This window comes from Carassius carassius, chromosome 7 (assembly GCF_963082965.1).
Source record: "Carassius carassius chromosome 7, fCarCar2.1, whole genome shotgun sequence".
In the NCBI taxonomy this organism is placed as follows: Eukaryota; Metazoa; Chordata; class Actinopteri; order Cypriniformes; family Cyprinidae; genus Carassius; species Carassius carassius.
This window is the reverse complement of record NC_081761.1, coordinates 33,891,053-33,910,620: the sequence shown is the minus strand read 5'-3', so window position 1 is coordinate 33,910,620 and position 19,568 is coordinate 33,891,053. Positions and strand designations below refer to the sequence as shown.

At 35.0% G+C, this 19,568-nt stretch overlaps 1 protein-coding gene across 1 annotated transcript; it reads left to right on the top strand.

The window, feature by feature from the left end:
* Window positions 1–3,022: 3,022 nt before the first annotated feature.
* On the top strand, window positions 3,023–18,186 carry si:dkey-121b10.7 (heparan sulfate glucosamine 3-O-sulfotransferase 6). The gene is made up of 2 exons (XM_059554705.1): window positions 3,023–3,767; window positions 15,904–18,186. The coding sequence occupies exons 1-2, from the start codon at window positions 3,295–3,297 to the stop codon at window positions 16,520–16,522; spliced, it is 1,092 nt and encodes a 363-aa protein (XP_059410688.1). The 5' UTR covers window positions 3,023–3,294; the 3' UTR covers window positions 16,523–18,186.
* Window positions 18,187–19,568: the final 1,382 nt, after the last annotated feature.

The window sequence follows — 19,568 nt, the reverse complement described above, 5'->3', positions numbered from 1 at the left end:
TATTGATGTATGGTTTGTTATGAGAGGACTATTTTTAGAATATTTGACTGAGATACAACTATTTGAAAATATGGAATCTGAGAGTGCAAAAAACAAATAATAATAATAATAATGAAAAAAAATCACCTTTAAAGTTGTCCAAATTAAGTTCTTAGCAATGCATATTTCTAATAATAATAATAAAAAAATTATATATGATATATTTATGGTAGGAAATTTTTCAAAATATCTACATGGAACATGATCTTTACTTAATATCCTAATGATTTTTATCATAGAAGAAAATCGATAACTTTGACCCATACAATATATTGATGACTGTTGCTACAAATATACCTGTGCTACTTATTACTGGTTTTGTGCTCCAGGGTCACATATAATATGGTTTCATAATGTATTTAGCCTGACATGACATAGGATTGTGTAATAATAGCTTTTTGAAATAATTATATGGTTTGTTTTGCAATCTTGTCTTTCTACATTCTTAGAAAAGCCCGTAAAGATCACAATGTATGTGTTAACATAAAGGAATTTTCTGAATTGATTTTTTTCACAGGCATTTTGAATTATGCATTATTTAAATTAAATTAAATTAAATTAAATTAAATTAAATTAAATTAAATTAAATTAAATTAAATTAAATTAAATTAAATTAAATTAAATTAAATTAAATTAAATTAAATTAAATTAAATTAAATTAAATTAAATTAAATTAAATTAAATTAAAGCATTTAGCAGACGCTTTTATCCAAAGCAACTTACAGTGCATTCAGGCTATCAATTTGTACCTATCATGTGTTCCCGGGGAATCGAACCCCCAACCTTTCGCTTGATATCGCAGTGCTTGATATCGCAGGGTATGCTTGAGTTCATTTTATGTGACATTTGTACCACAAAATAATGATATAATATTGTCTTAAACCATAGACGCTGAGTGAACAGGTTCACTCTTCAGTCATGATTATGATATGTGTTTGTGGGTGGCAGCTCGCTGGTGGTCCTCACTCAAATATGTAGCCAGGAACACTTCCCAATTATCCTTCTGGCTATTTTTATTAGGTGTTAGGAAGGTTACTTTGGAAATGTAATAGGTTACAGATTGCAAGTTACCCTATTTAAAATGTAATAAATTGTGTAACTATTTTAATTGCTTTATTAAAGTAGTGTAAATGGTTACATTTGATTTTTGATTAATTCAATGATTAAATTTTTAATGATGATGACATCACTGAATTCAGTGATGGACTGCCTTTAATTGAAAACTGAGTGTTTACTATTGTCCTTTTGCGTTATTGACACACTATTGTCCTATTTAATACTGTAAAGCTGCTTTGACACAATCTGTATTGTTAAAAGTGCTACATAAATAAAAGTTACTTGACTAATTACATTACATATTTACATTACATAACAATTCTGTTACATGTAACTAGTTACTCCGCAGCACTGGATGCCATAGAAGAGCAATTCAGGGTTCTCCAAAGAGCCTTACAATGTTTTAGAACATTTAAAGCGTATTTTAAGCATAAGACTCCAGCATTGTCTAGTAAAAAGCCGAGTTTTGCTGTAAAGTATTAATGATCTAATTTTATGACGTAATGGTGAGTGTGACACGGGGGACACATGTGGAGAGAGTGTTTGGCCACAGTCAGACAGTGTTGTTTTTAGCCTTGCTGCAGGCTCCTTAGGGTCTGGACTATAATGACACCTGTCCTGTAGCGTTAACAAGAGAGCAGGTTGTCAAGAAAGAGGCCAAATCTTATTTTTCTGACAACTGAAATATGCATCTTTTGCACTGAAACCAATATTAGAAAACTAGCATTTTCACCAGTTAAAAATGCTTCAAGTCAGTTATTTTTATCTTTTGCTGTAGTGTGTCAGTATAGGAAATATCAGTTTACATTTCCAAACATTTTGCCATTAATTGTAATAATCCAGTGAGATATTTGTCTGACAACAGCCAGTGCTGCACACAGAGGTCTGGTCTCATCATCATCATCAGTCTGTCTGGAATGACATGAAGAAAAAGAACAAAATGAGAAAGACTCAATCCAGAATAAATTTAGTTCACAGAAGTTCACTGATAAAGAAAATACATTTTTGACATTATTTTTGACATCATCCTCATTTTACAGTATTTAACAGTACTGTAGCTTTGCAGGTACTGAAGCATCTTTTGAATGTCGCCAGTTCTTCTGTTTCCTACTGACACACTACAGCAAAAGATAGAAACAATTGACCATTTTTCAGCTGGTGAAAATACTAGTGTTCCAATAATTCTGGCCACCACTTACATATTTTGCAGACAATACTTTACTAATTTACAAAGTCAGTTGTTTAATTTTTTTAGTCAAGTTGCCTTTATGCCACATTTATTGTTTTTCTTTCTCTATTTTCTCAGTATAAATTAATGTCTGAAAAAATATATAGCCATATATTTTAGAAAGGGGGTTCTGTGCAAAGTTACAATAGTATTTTTTTTTTCTTTTTTTTTTCATGTTTTTGTCAAATAGCAATTATTTTATGACATCTATATGGCTTAAAATATTTATGAAATAATAAAGTGTACAGTGTGTTTGTGCGACCTGAGATGATGCTGATTTGCTTAGTCTTAAGTCTGCAGAGACCAGATCAAGAAACAGACTGTCTCCACGGAGTGTGTGGCCTCCAGGACAGGTGTTGCTCACTGATTGACCTCTTCATCTGTGTGTAAAAGAGTCCTGACAGAGGGCTGCCTCGCGCAGCAACCTATGAAGGAGAGTACATGTCGTAAAAATACCAAGATAACATTCCACTATCTCTATAATGCAGTAAGGGCTCTGAACTTTGACCTGTTCTGTTCTTATCCAGAAAAAAATAAGCTCTAGCTCTCATCGATTTAACAGTAGTTAATGGATTTGTAACTGCTTAGGTAGGAAAGTCATAAAAGTAATTTGAGCAAAAGGGGTGGGACTCAGAGAGCAGGGCGTGGATACGTACCCAAAACGGATCGATGGGAGATGAATGGGTAACCCTGGTCACCCGAAGCAGCACGACTGCGGGACCTCAAGCCAAAGAAGTCCCATCAGTCCAACAGAAAGAACATAAAGAAAAGTTATAATTCGTTATGTTACGTCTCTGGATAAGTCATCATTGCGCAAATATGGCGTGCATTTGATTTAGTGACTCTGAGACGAAAAAAAAAATGTGAATCTCACTAAATGTTTAGTCTTGCAACAAAACCCTGTTATTTTACACTTAATACGGCATGATTCCTCCGTTTAAAGTTTTGTTTCTTGCGACGCAAAGACACTCATGGGATGTTGGACAACGAGTTGCGACTTGGGACACCTGAAAGCGCGCTCCAAGGTGCCTGTGCTCTTTACCATGATCCTCATATTCACCTATTTATTCTACTGTCTCACCGGATACTGCGATTCCATGCCGAGTGAGCTGTTCGTCCATCAGAATTTCAGAAGCAAACCTTTCCCAAAGGAAGCGAAGAAACTCTCGCACTGGAACGGCTCCGTCGTTCGCGAACTGCCCGAGCAGGATGCGACAGACGTGGAAGAGGAGAAGCGGCAGCGAGGTTTAGCTTATGACAGCAATCTCTCCGTGTCAAACAACTTTGGGACCAAAGAGTTTCCTCAGGCAATTATTATCGGCGTGAAAAAGGGAGGAACGCGCGCGCTTCTGGAGTTCCTGCGCGTTCATCCAGACGTGAGAGCCGTGGGCGCGGAGCCGCACTTCTTCGACAGGTTCTATGAGAAGGGGCTCCAGTGGTACCGGTAGGTCGCCTGTTATGAGCTGGTTGTGAATAATAATATTTTTTTGTATCAATTTCCCATAGGGTTAAGGATTATTAAAACACCAAAACGTAGCTATTAGAATTTAGCACGTAACTTCATTACAGTAGGCTACAGCCATAAATGATAGGCTACCTCAAAACATGCTGCTGTTTGGCTGGACAGTTAAGGCACACTTATAATGTATGAATGCCTGTGCAATTTGTAACAGAACTGTTATTTAAAAGAAATATAGCACAAGAAAAAGTTTTTGCAGATATGTTGTATCTAATACAATATATATATATATATATATATATATATATATATATATATATAAAGTAAATGATAAAAAACATATTTATTTGTCTCTGGCCAACCACGTAGCATCCACTCAGAACACCCTAGTAACTGCATAGCAATGTGCTAACAGCCACTCCTTAGCAACCAATGCCCTTGATAGACCTTATGTAGCCCCTTTTTATCACTGGGCTCCTTGTCCTCCAGTTTGTATTTCCACAGTGTGAAAGTTCTGTGAGGTCGTACAAATTTAAAAATGATTCGCTCATTAGTTCACTTCCAGAATAAACATTTCCTGATAATTTACTCACCTCTATGTCACCCAACTTGTCTTTCTTTCTTCGGTACAAAAGAAATTAAGGTTTCTGAGGAAAAAATTCCAGGCTTTTTCTCCATATAGTGGACTTCAATTGTGGTCAACGGGTTCAAGGTTCAAATTGCAGTTTCAGTGCAGCTTCAAAGGGCTCTACGCAATCCCAGCCAAGGAATAAGGGGCTTATCTATCAGTCATTGTCTTTAAAAAAATTTACATTTCTATATTTTTTAACCACAAATGCTCTTCTTGCACTGCATAATAATGCATGCGTGATGTAACTTTCGTACATCCATTTCACCAGCTAATTACACTTCAACAGCAATTCCATGGAGCTACCAGTAAAACATAAGTTTAAAGACAAAATTATATTCAGAGAAGTGAACTGTGCACTTGTTTCTCTAATGCATAAGGTCTGTAATTCTTATTTTCTTAAGAGAAAAGACAAGTTTAATTCATTTTTACAAACAGATCACAGATAATAGCGTTATCTGTCTATATAATCACTCCCTATGGTTTTGATTTTTAGAAACTGCAATTTTCTTTATCCAAGTTACCCACTTAAAATCTTAAGAGTGGTAATTAAGTCAGCCAGCAGATGTTTTATCTTACAGTAGACCGATTTTATAACAGACATTGTAATTTATGTAGACAGCAGCTCGCTCCTGAAATGCATGCATCTGAGGCACATAAAGTTTATGCAGCTCTCATCATAAAGTTTTCCAGCAAAGAATATTGGTTTAATTAACTCCTCAAAGGAGTTACGCACTATGATTTCTTCATTCATCAGTTCTTTTGGGCCTCTTTCAAAATTGCATGTTTAGACCATCCTACAAGCAGTTATGCATTGCATGATCGGCAATTGATTCTTCCTCTCTTTTAATGCCACTTGGTTCATTAACATCACCTGTCAATAACCCAACCAGTTGAGAGCCGTGTCTCATTGGCAGGACATTCAGCCCTCTGCCAATAAAATGACTGTGAATTGACCGTCAGTGCTTCGGTCTCTCACCTTTGTCCGTCTCTCGTCTCCATGTCACGCAATTAGAAATCAGACAAATGGGAATGACTATGTATTGCTGGTTCATCATTTACTTCCCTTTTTGTTGTTCCATACTGTATGATGTTCTTTTGCAGAAGAAGATATTTTGAAGAGTGTTGGTAACCAAACAGTTTTGGGTCCCATTGACTTCCATTGACAAAAAAAATACTACAGAAGTCAAGGGGACCTGACTTCTTCTCCAACATTGTTCAAAATATCTTCTTTTATGTTGTAGACTAGAAAGAAAGTCAAACAGGTTTGGAATGATGTGTGGGAGGGGAAGAAAATTATGACATTATTGTTTATTTTTATTTTTTCAGGTGGACCGTCCCTTTAAAAATGTCTTTAAGGGACACTTCACCCCAAAATTGAAATTATGTCATTAATTACTCACTTTGCCAACTCATATTCTGTTTTATTGTCACAATACAAAAGGAAAATTTTGGGGTTATGGGTTTGAAATTACAGAGAGCGAATAAATGATGACAGAGTTTTCATTACGGGGGAAAATATTCCTTTAATAATCACGTTTCCTCTCTTGTCAAGAAACTATACCTCGTGACGTGACTTTGAGGTTTAGTTTGATGATTTGTCTCTCTTTCTCATGCACACGCGCACACATTTGTTCCAGCATGTGGTGACAGCCTTATGTAAACAAACTGTCCATGTATGGGGTTTTTGTAAAGTATAATTCAATATCAGTCTTGTCAACACCACGGGTCTTCTGTGTGTGCAGATGTGTAATGACAGCTGAGCTTTTGTGAATGCCAGCTGGAAGCTGTACATGGAAGAGCTTTGTCACATGGCCACTGTGTGTATGTGTGAGAGAGCAAGAGTGAGTGAGTGGGTTGATAGAGAGACATACAAGCTTTGTAAGCGACCAGGTGCTCATATACTTTACTCATTAAAAGGTTTATGGAACGCATGACTGTTGCCCTTGTCAGATATTGCACACTGTAAAAAATTATCAATGCATTATAGCCTACAAATATTGCATATATTATATGCATGTGTTTAGTCAAATATTTACTTGTATTATTTATTTTATTTTAAGTTTTTCTAATTTAATTAATAATATTCCACGACAGTGAACATTTTCTAAATACATTTAAAAATACTAAAGATACAAAAATATTTAATTATGATAATTATTAATTGATTTCAGGGTGCACTGCGTAATTTAATAAATAATTTTAATTTAGTTCTATATTTTATCTAAAATTATAAACCGAAGATCTTAAAAATCGGATCTTTTCGTGAATTTCTAGTATGTTCTGATTAACATGTTCTTTAATTCTGTTCTTTAACCCATAATAATTGTTCCTCCCCCATTCAATGCAGTTACCTGATTCTGGTTGCACCTTTTCATGACTCCATAAATCACTGTCTGGAATAAAAATCACCTCCCAATCAATGATGTGCGCGGACGTGCTTCTTATCGATTCCTCCTTAACCAACTTTATTGCACTTAGGCATAGAGACGGTTAATTAACCTGTGCATATTCAATCTTGTTGACAAACTGCTGCCGCCCTTTACAGCTTTTGACGTTCTTTATGACGCGCCAAGGTGTTAAGCTATAAAGGTGTATGTTTTAAGAGCTGTGTTTTAAGCTAATGCTTATTTATTTCCTTGTTGTCTTGTGAGTGTTGTCGTGTAACATGGAATGCTTATTTATTCTGTTTCTATCATATATACATTTACATTTTGCATTACACATTCAATTTAGATTTTAAGGCCATATATATCATGATGCCAGAGTGCTGATTTGACAGGCTAGATTTCCCATATGACCTGGGTCTCTAACATTAAACTAGCCATTGATTGATCAGGACTGAAGGTAGTGGTGTGGAAGAAACCAGCGGCACGCTACAGTGATAGATCTATTTTCTATAACCTCGGGGTATGGCACAGCCTTGTCATGAAGAATAAGGAAGTAACCCAAAAGGAGGTTTTCACAGAGATTCCATAAAAGAACCTTTCAGAGAACAGTTCTTCAAGGAACCATTTTTCTTTTGACTTTTCAGTGATCTGAAGAACCTTTTCCCACCATAAAGAACCTTTTGTGGTATGTAAAGGTTCCATTGATGGTAAAGGTTCTTCATGGAACCATTGATGCCAATTTATTTTTTAGAGTGTATAGCTTTGCTTTGCTTGTGATTTTTTTATGATGTGGTTAACTGGATAATCATTTCTTTGGAGGTATTCAGTGGGATAGGTTACAGACGAGGCCAAGAGAAAGAAAGCTTTGGCTTGTCCCAAGTTGTTCACCAACCCACAATGGCATAGATAGTTTCTTAACAACTTGTTTTTGATGCATGACTTCTCAGCAGAAATGCCTAGTCTTCTATTGCTGAAATATAGGCCTGCTTTAAAGCAAACCCCACTTTATTTCTTTAGAATACTGCCCTTTCAACAAGAAAAGTATGATTAATCAGGCAAAAAAAATGAGTGTTTGAAGACACTAATTATACTAGAACCTCCCAATTGTGCAGCTGCAGTCGTTCTTCTGCTCAAAGTCCTGCGACTGACTGTTAAAGCTGCACATACGGTGGGCCGTTAACCAAGCCAGGGATGTGGTTTCCTCTAGGCCGGTCTTAAAGGTTCATTATGCTGCTACACACTCCATATTGAGTCACTTAAAATTCTGTGTGGTGCATATTTGAACAGATTTCCATTGTACGATCTGTTTTTACTTTTATATTCCTTCATGTGTGCATTGTAACGTCTATAGGAGCTATAGATACTATCTGATCACATATAAATTTACATCTGTTTTATAAATGTAATTCTGCTCTTTGGCATCACTTCAGTCAGTTACACATTTGTCACAGAAATAGTATTCTACACACACTACCATAGCATATAGTTCATTGAATATAAACTGTGCCAGGTCTTTTTTCTCAGGGTCTTCCTGCCAAATTTGTACCATAAATGTATACCAGACGCTTGTGAACATTTAGCAATATCCTGATACTGGACTGTTTCCAGAAATGGTGACACATCCTGATTCTCAAACGCAAAATTTGATGCAACCAAGTGCAGCAATGCAATGCTTATTTGATTTTGTTGACTGATTTCTTGTCAAATAAGAATAATGTGCTATTTTTACAAAACGTATGGCCAGTTTTGCTGCCCCCTAGTAACATTAGATCATCCATCATTATCACTTTCACCAAACCAGCCAGTCTGACCAGCAGTGATCTGCAGCAGAAGTCTTCTTCCTCCTCGTAGTTTCCCGTGACTGATCCATAACACATCATCAAACACACTATCTGGAAATTTCAGCCAGTCTGATAGATAATTAGGAGCTTCAGAAGCAGATTAAAAAGCAGGAAGAAAAGGAAGCACATCCTGTCAGAGCTTCAAGACACTAATCAGGAGGATGTACTGTAAGCGGATATATACAGTGAGTTCAGTGTTTTGATGCTGTTTTAAATATATTCAATTTGTGCACATAAATGAGGAGTGATTCATACATAAACAATACGAATAAATAATTCCATTGTAATAATAGCAATATAATACCTGATATATGTGTGTGTGTGTGTGTGTGTGTGCGTGTGTGTGTGTGTGTGTGTGCATGTGTGTGTGTGTGTGTGTGTGTGTGTGTGTGTGTGTGTGTGTGTGTGTGTGTGTGTATATATTAAGAATAATTAACAATTGAACAAATTTCAGGAGGAAGTTGGTTATTTTTAAAATAAAACCAACTTTTAATTTATTTAAATCACAAATTATAATCAAATTGTTATTATCTATGAAATGAAACAAATATATACAAGTTATTTTACTTTTAAATATGTGTGTGTGCGTGTGTGTGTGTGTGTGTGTGTGTGTGTATAGACATGTTTAAAGGAATTTAAAAAGAAAACAGAAAGGATAAAGATAAAAGGTAAATGTAAATATTATGCACAATGTATATATAATTCATTATAAATATAATACAATATAAGTGTAAATAAAATACAGATGAACACAATATATATATATATATATATATATATATATATATATATATATATATATATATATATATATATATATCAGTAATACTCAAAAAATTATGTTCAATGCAATACAATTGGCCATATATATATATATATATATATATATATATATATATATATATCCTTTTTATTATTATTATTTTGGTGTGAATGTGCATACAAACATATAGATAAAATAAATTACATTTAATAATTAAAATGATTTAAAATAATTAAGAAATTTTATGAGGTTTTTTGGTGTACAGTTATCAAATACTGTGTGAGGTATTTGGTATTTTAGATGTTTGAGGTATTTAGATGGTAACCAGCTGATTAGGGTGAACTGATCTCTATTTCAGATGGAATTCAGAGGGAGGTAATAGTGTGTTGAAATCTATCAGAGGTTTGTGTTATTGTTTCTTCATCTGTGGATGTCGTCCTGCTGGTGCTTCACAGATTAACCCACACAAACACACGCTCACAGCCGCTCCGCTGATTTTCCCACATGATAGTGAGGGCAGAAATTACTTCCTCTCTCTCACACGCACACACACATACACACACACACACACATCTTTGCCACTGGTCTGTTTCCTGTTAATGCGGGACCTCCCACATTCTGAGAAGAAATATCCATTTTGTGTAATTGATGTGTAGGAGAAACAATTGAGATGTTCAGGAGTTCTTCTCTGTGATTTTTCTTTCTTAAGGGCTTGTTTTGCCCCTTGCTTTGTGTCCTTTTGCATGTTTGAGCAGTTTTATGGTGCTTTACTTGTTATTTCCAGCTGACATTTAATTGCTTCCCACAGCTTCTAGAAGCTTCCATTTGCTCCATAATGACAAGCCTGTGTTCTCGCTGTGTTTTCAATAAGAAGGCCCTGCTGTCCTCACTATGGTGTTCATGAGTGCTGTGTCTGAGTGCAACCTGTTTAAAGGCTTTTTGGTGGAATTCAAACAAGAGCGATGTACCAGAGATTCCTTCATCTCATGCATAGTGGATTCTGGATATATATTACTGGGTTTTTTTGTTTTTAAAACATGAGACCAGTCACAATGCAGTACTTAATTGTAAACATTTGAATCTAGTTTTCAAATATTTTTAGTGACTTGAAATTAATGTTAACTAGAACCAAAAAAATAAATAAATTTAAAATAGAATAAACATTATCTGGTCAAATAAACATTATATGACATTATCCAAAAACCTAGTTCAATTTTTTATTTATAAGTACTATTAAAAAAACTAAAATTAAATGAACATTGTTGTTGTTGTTTTTTTTAATAAATATTAATAAAATATTTAAAAAATTAGAATAATAATAAAGCTAGCAAATTAAAATTAAAACTAAATATAAAAAATAAAATAAAACAAATAACAAAAACTATAATAGTATATAAGTGATACTAAAAATAAAAAGTTAATTTAATTTTGAAAATTCAGTCAAACATATATACTGATAAAGATATTCAAGATTTAAGAACCTCAATCTTGTTTTCCAGAAGTTTTTATATTTTATAGATGTATATGCAGTATGAACAGCAAGACAAAGGGACTCATTAAAAGTAAGCTTTTTATGTCATTATTGTAACATGTAACATTTGAGAGACCTAAAATATCCACACCCAATCAGGCCCATAGTGAGCTCTTAATGGGAAGGAACTTCCTCCCGGAGACTCATTGCTGCCAGATGTGGCAGAGATCAGGACGGGAACATCCCGGGTCACTGCTGCCAGACACAGGGGGCAGTCCTGTCTGGATGTTTTCCTCTGATAATGGGAGAATGGTTATATCCTGTGGTTCATTTAAATTAAGGAGAGAAGATCCCACCCTGTTCTGATGTGTATTGTGCGAGCAGCTAGGAGGAAGAGCTTGTGTATGTGTGTGTAATAAGGCATGACTTACCGCACTGTGTTTGCTGTCTCTTTTTTATAGTTAAACATGTTTTGGTACAAAAATGTATTTGAATATTTTGAAAAGTAACTCACAGCACACCGCAGAAACCTAAATCCAAACAGTGATGGTCAGTCTGTATAATTGTGTGATGTCCAGAAAGAAACCATGTTATTTTATTAATAGATTTCAGGAATATTTTGAGTCTTCATGACCAAACAAATTCTTATCATATAACTGATGCAGATTGCTCATAAGAATTCAAATTAAATTAATAAATAATTTAATTAATAAAATAAATAAATCATGTTTCTTTAACAATCTATTTAGCTATGTATAAATAAATACAAATATAAATAAATACATGTAAAATATAATTTTCAATAAACAACTGTAGAATTACAAATAAATATATACAAAATAAATAAACAAATAAATTATTTATCTATCTATCCATCTATTGGAATATTTTGAAAAGTATCTGGATAGCTCATAGCAAGATACAGTACATACATAAATACATTAATTAATTCATTTATATTATAAATGAATGCAATGTAAAGATTAATTAATTACAATACAAGTAAATATATAATTTATGTCTGTCTGTCTGTCTGCTGTCTGTCTGTCTGTCTGTCTGCTGTCTGTCTGTCTGTCTGTCTGTCTGTCTGCTGTCTGTCTGTCTGTCTGTCTGTCTGTCTGCTGTCTGTCTGTCTGTCTGTTGTCTGTCTGTCTGTCTGTCTGTCTGTCTGTCTGTCTGTCTGTCTGTCTGTCTGTCTGTCTGTCTGTCTGCTGTCTGTCTGTCTGTCTGTCTGCTGTCTGTCTGTCTGTCTGTCTGTCTGTCTGTCTGTCTGCTGTCTGTCTGTCTGTCTGTCTGCTGTCTGTCTGTCTGTCTGTCTGTCTGTCTGTCTGCTGTCTGTCTGTCTGCTGTCTGTCTGTCTGTCTGTCTGTCTGTCTGTCTGCTGTCTGCTGTCTGCTGTCTGTCTGCTGTCTGTCTGTCTGTCTGTCTGTCTATCTATCCTATACAGATGTTATGAATTTCATCAGTAACAAAATATAAAATGCACCAGAGAATATAGATTTTCTAAATCTCGTTTGTTTTTGCTCACCAGGTGTATTTTGTTTTAAAGATGTTTAGGACACCACTAAATACACACTTCAAATTTTGAATGCATTTTAAAACATAAATCATATTTAATACCAACTGAATGCCAAAGGGATGGAGTTGTTGATATTTTTCGAGGCTATTGTTTTGCAGCAGGCCACCCGCAGCTATGCCTTCAGTACCAGTAAACAGAAGTAAATTGTTGCCAGGTTCTGCTCTGATAAACTCATATTCCAGGCTCACATTCCCGGTCCAGATGCTAACCACTAACGCTAAGCTAGGTGTAATCAAAACAACCAGCGTGGATGCTAGCCTAGCAACCGCACAGGTAACAGCAGCTGGCGCGAGCCACCCGATAAAGAAGAAAACACACAAGCACACAGCTGGCCCCAGATCAAAGGTTGCCAGAGTCAGCTGAATTTGCAAACCTGGGCGAAATGAGGGCTTTATCTTGCGATGCTTCTTTGGATTGGGAGATCAAACGGGTGGACCGGAGTGTGTGGGCCACTGGCGTGAATTGAGAAAAGCCCAAAGTTTTCACTGATTACCAGCCTGCTCTCCACAATGTAAACATGATGTCAGCAGACACGGCCGCGGCCATTATGGCTTCCATTAGCTTGATTACTTTGAATTAAACATGCACTTAACGGTGTGTACATAGCCAGACAGCGCTTGCACTTCAGATGCAGGGTGAGAATGACAACATTGACATTAACCATGCCATGCTTTCAATATTAAAAGCTCTGCATGTAATGCTTCAAGATCACATCCCTAAAAGCAGGCGCTGGGAACATGCATCATGTAAACACAATCAAAACACTGGCTACAGAAGTTGTATGGCCGGATTTTATGGCTTTTTTAATGCTTTGTGTCCTTCTTCGAGCTTAACAGACACAAAGGATAATTGTTTGAACAAGTGCAGCATGAAGAGTCATCATAAATTACATACAAATTAAACAATGTCAGGGTGGATAAATAGTGATAAATAGGGATGGTTTATGGTGAACTGTTGCTTTAAGAGCATTGCAGGTCAAATGGCAAATACAATTTCTCAAAGTTACTCTTTATTCTCCTTCACACATCAGTCAGCATGATGTCTTAGTCTTAGTGGTAAAGCTCTCATAGAGCAATATGATTTGTATTAGAGTTGAATATTAGCTTCATGGCAATGAGATGAGGGCCAGCCTCAGAGAAAGAGACAGAGAGAGCGACCGCTTTCCAAACCCCATCACAGACCAGTGAAGAGTTAATCTACTGCATATGTACTCTATGGAAATAATGAGAGTCAGTGTAGAGACTTTTCCACTTGCTGGAGCTATAGGGCATTCATTAAAGAGATTAACAGAACCTTATAACCAACAACAACCTTAATATATTTACATGCATGTATTTATTATATTAAAATTTGTTATATTTATACTACATGATTGTATATTATAAACACTTACATTTTTTAATTATATTTATATTATAGAAAACTATACATTTTAAATATTTATATATTACAATAATTCATAAATTAAATATGTGTGTGTGTGTGTGTGTGTGTGTGTGTGTGTGTGTGTGTGTGTGTGTGTGTGTGTGGGTGTGTGTATGTGTGTGTGTGTGTGTGTGCGTGCGTGCGTGCGTGTGTGTGTGTGCAAATGTAAAAAAAAAAAAATCTAAAAAAAACATGACATATATATTTGATATTTAATATACTGTGGTAAAGGCAAACCTTCTGTGCTGATTTAGGATATTATTCCATTACTGGAGCCAATATCCTCATCTTTTAAACGAGATCTCGCAAAACTGATCTCAAATCAGCACTAAAGAGCCTTGGAGTGATCGAGAGACTCCTGACAGACATTCTGGGGACAAAACCCATCAGGAAATGACTGCTAAGAGTTGTTATGCCTTTGTGTTTTTCTTTCTTTTATAGCAGATCATCAACTCCCTTCTCGCTGACGTTTATTTCACAAGGCTGGTTTTTAATAAAGTCAGTTTTTATGTTTATTTAACAACACTTTACACTTCGCATTACTCAGGAAGGAGTGAGTAATTCAACACTGGCCTCATCAGAGAACTGCTTGTTTTATGTTTGATAATAAAAAGAACATCTTTCATCATAATGAACTGACTCTGAATCTGAAATCACAAAACATATGTGACAGCTACATTCGCTGGCGAGAGCTGAAATGGTGGCAATTATCATGTCTCCAGAGTCAATTTTAAAACGGTTTTTCATTTTGCATTATTGCTTAAAATTACAGTTTAATATTTAGCTTGGACGACATAGGAGCAGCTATGAAAAACCTGTCCCAAAACCTGCCAACATACAGTAGATGACATTTAGGTGCAAACGAAAATGTTTATGATTTCAGCCAAATTCTAAAGTAGCATTGTATCCTTAAAGGCACAGGTCACCAAAAATTAACTTTACGTCTTTTTTTTTGTTGTTGTTGTTGTTGATGTTCATGTTGCTCCAAAAATGTAAGACATTTTCAGAAGATCTATTTGTGTTTTACACAGAAATAAAGTCTTGTATAATACTAGTTTGGAACAACACAAGTTAGTAGATATAATTTTCATTTTTCATTTTTAGGTGAACCTTTAAGAAAAAAAAAACAATCCCATAATGGACTGTACTGAACCCAGTAAAGAAATATATATTATTTTATAAACCCATTACAAAACCCATTACAAAAGAGTGTACATGCTGACCAATCAGAGCAGACTTGGCTTTTTTGGAAAGCAAGATTTAAAGAGACAGGAAACAAAAAAAGGGTGTTTCAGGCAAAGCTACTGCCGCAGTGTACAGTGTGAAAAAAATAGCAAATGTGTTTTTGAATATTAAATCATGTAAATGTCTTGTAACAGACCCCAAAAATTTAATTTTGAACGTATGAATTAGCATTACATGGAAACCCAATAATTTAATGCATACTGAAAATATGTCAGGATTTCCCATACACAAATGTAATATATATATATGAAATATGTCATGTGAATTAAAACATATATAAAAATTATTTGATCTATTTCTTATATTAACATATATCTAGCACAAATATGTATGTTTATGCATGTATTGTTGGACGTACACTGTATATCATGTAAATGAAAATATATCCTTACACCCATCAATACATATTGTATAAGTAAATATAAAAGATAGATATGTATTTAAAAAATTATTACAAAAATAAAAATAAACACAGATGTTATTTTATTCAATTTACATAGAATTCACATTGCTACATATATATTGACATATATAGTTGCTACATGATACCTGATCTTATTCAACTATGTACATATACAAATTTTGCTTTGGGAATTTTTTATATATTATAATATGCATCTACCCAGAGATTGTAAATATTTGAAAATTATATTTGGCAAAATCACTTGATAAAGGGCAATATATTTCACATAATATATCTCTGTAGGAGTATTTAGAAACCATGTTTGATCAGAGAACGGACCTTTATTATGACTAACTTTCAGTTTCTCCTTTTGTAGGAATCTAATGCCACGTACTTTAGATGGCCAGATCACCATGGAGAAAACACCCAGCTACTTCATCACCCGTGAAGCAGCGCCCCGCGTCTTCTCCATGAGCCGCAGCACCAAACTCATCGTGGTGGTCCGTGACCCCGTGACCCGGGCTGTGTCGGACTACACTCAGACTCTGACCAAAAGCCCCGGCCTGCCGTCCTTCCAGAATCTGGTCTTCAAGAACTCCACCACTGGTCTGATCGACACGTCCTGGAGCGCCGTGAGGATCGGCATCTATGCCAAACACCTGGAGCACTGGCTCAGGTATTTCCCACTCGCGCAGTTTCTTTTTGTGAGCGGGGAGAAGCTGGTGACGGACCCCGCGGGAGAAATGGGTCGGGTGCAGGATTTCCTGGGACTCAAACGGGTGGTGACCAATAAGCACTTCTACTTTAACCAGACTAAAGGCTTCCCCTGCCTCAAAAAGCCAGAAGGAAGCAGCAGACCGCGATGCCTGGGGAAATCGAAAGGCAGACCGCATCCACACATACCAGCAGAAGTGCTGCACAGACTCAGGGATTTCTACAGGCCTTTCAACATGAAGTTCTACCAGATGACTGGTCAGGACTTTGGCTGGGAATAAACACTTGCAGGACCCTTTCTGATAATGCAGAAAACAATGAAACTCTTAATTTATGACTGATTGATATTGATTTTCAGTATCTTCACCCTGAGTACTCGCAGAAATTACTAGTAAATTTCACAATTAATTACACACACACAAACACACACACACAAAATGGCAAGTGCAAACAAAGAGATTACTGGCCACACACTCAATGTAATCCAAGCTGAAAAGGGTATAGCAAAAATATATCTTATTATATAAACATAAAGTGTACAGTGTAAATGAATTCAAAACTAAACCAGCACAAGCAAACATTTCAGCACATTGTTTTTTTTTTTTTTTTTTTTTTTTAGTGCTCACATGACAACTATTCACCCTTTTTCTGGATTACTAATTAGAGATAATTAGCTGGATTCAATTAACAATTTAATTAGGGGGACCTCAAAGAAAATGTGGCAATTAAACTAAACCAACATATATACAAGAACAACAAATAGTATACATTTTATAAGTATGCAAATCGTGCAAAAAGTCTTTTTAAGCCAAATTTCAATAATAAAAATGATTAAAAAAAAATAATAATAATACAAAGCCCCACCCCCCACACAAAAAAATACTTTCATCATTGCATTCTTGCAGATTATTGCATTGAAACATTTTTATTTCATACTGCTCCTCATCGCATGCATTTTTTACATTTATTTTACAGTATATATGTGCCTTTTAAAACGCATTTTACAGTATACATGTGCATTCAAAACGTGCAGTTTACAGTATATATTTGGTTTGCAAAGGATTCAACTCAGAATTATCTCAAACAGTCTGAACAGAATACCGGCTCTGTGATGTCTGCTGCTTAAATGGTCACTTATTTCAGATGCCCATAATCATACAGCTCAAAAACACATTTGTTCTTTGTGATTTACTGCTGCCAAAAAGAGCAAAATCTTGGATGTTCTCATTCAACCACTCTTATGTAATAAACATGAGACGTGAGGAAAGAAAAGAAAGTGAGCAATAGACATATAACCTTTATTTCATGTGTCTTTGCCCATTAAAAGGAATTTTCTGCATCTGCAAGAAAACACATTTGTTTTATAATGTTTACATAAAAGTGGTTTGAGATTTTTATTGTGGACTCTGTGGCTTCGATTTTGGACCATGCATTTCTAATTCCACATATTTTTTTAATAACAGATGATTATTAATTTAATTCTGTAAAGGTGTGTTTCCATAGTGAAATAGAGCTATGTAACCCTTTAAATATTTTCTTTTATTTTTCTCAGAATCATTATTAGAGATGTTATACAGGGATGAATACTGTACTATGCATTATATCTGCTGACTGAAAACAAAGTTTTGCTTCTGCTGTAAATTGCTATTATTTATATTTATGAATGTAAAGATTTTTTTGATCTGTCAGTGTCCAAATATATATTGAAAGCAGCTAGCAGCTTTTTTTTTTCTTCAAACATTATAATAAATAAACATGATAGGAACAGTGTACACATACATTTCTTTCAGGACTACTATCGTCAAAATGATTGACACTTAGCATACAGTTTGGTTTGGCGGTATGGTTCTGTTCTGGGCAAAAGCTTGTCATGAATATGCAGGGAAAGCAGCAATAATAACCCCCAAGGATAAACAGAACAGAACAAAGAAGATATCTCTAATGCATTCAATGATATTAGAGTGTAACACATTATTCGAGATAAAAGGAGTCTGATTCAACAAGGAATATGAGAATGTCCAGAAATGTCCACATTCCTGACTGTGGCGAAAGGAGGAGCTGGGGATGGAGGAGGGTTATTTTCTTTGACCAATTGCAAGTTTTCCAGTGTATAGAGATACATAATAAGTAGAAAATACATTGAATTTTCCCAGAAGAGCATACACTGTATATATAATGAATAGGCAACTAAAATAATCTTAATTTCTAATTCAATATTCAATATTTATTTCATTTCTCAGAAGAGCAAAGCTCTAAAACACAGTGTGTGTGTTTATATACATAGTTTTATGATTTCTTTTACAACTTTTTCTTTTCTAACTTTAAAACTTTTAACTGGAAAGGAGTGTAGCTGTTAGTGCCAATCAGGCTAAATGTGAAGTTAACATTCTGAGCTGAAGCTTTCTGATGTGTAACCAATCAATTTGCAAGGGTCATAGAGACATTTAGCATGGTAATCTTTGACCCTTGACCCCTGGATGACCTCCCACACCATGCCATATTAAAATGCTGACCACCAAAGCTGCCACACAGAGGTTTTTCTCCAGTCGCAATAATGTTAACAATCTAGAGACAGCCTCTTCATTCCTAAAAAATATCAAAATCAATAATTGTCTGTTTAAGTTTATAGTTCCACTGCGGTGTGCCATCATCCATTTAGTCCCCGGTCACCATGATTTAATCCAGATCGTATGCTGCTCGCTTCCAAACATCCATAAAATTTTATTTAATGGAGGATTTACAGTATTTTCCAAATCCTGATAGATTAACGTGGCCTGTGTGGGTTTATATAAGGATGTGGATAGCCTAAACCATGATTTTAATCTATTAAAAAGACACATGGTTCCCCTTTACTATTTCTTACATCTTCTGTTTATCCACCTGAAACTGAGCAAAAACAAATCAGCATATTCAAATGATTTCTGAAGGATCATGTGACACTGAACATAGATGTAATGATGCTGAAAGCTCAGCTTTGCGTTACAGGAATATATTACATTTTAAAATATATTTACATAGAAAACACCTATTTTAAATTCTTAAAATATTTCTGAATTTTTCTGATTTTACTGTAAGCGAAAACACAGAGGACAGAAAACTGATTTATTGTAAAACTCACAGAACTCTGCTTTGAAATGTTAATTTGAATTACCTCACACGTCTATATACAAGACGCAATCTGAAAATAAATAAAATATAAACAATCATCTCCTCATTTCATTAAATGTAAAGTATCAAAAGCTCAGGATGATCTCTATAAGATACAACCACTCAAATATGACTTAAAGCTGTGTGGAAAATTTGGCCAAATGTACAAAACATTCCAGG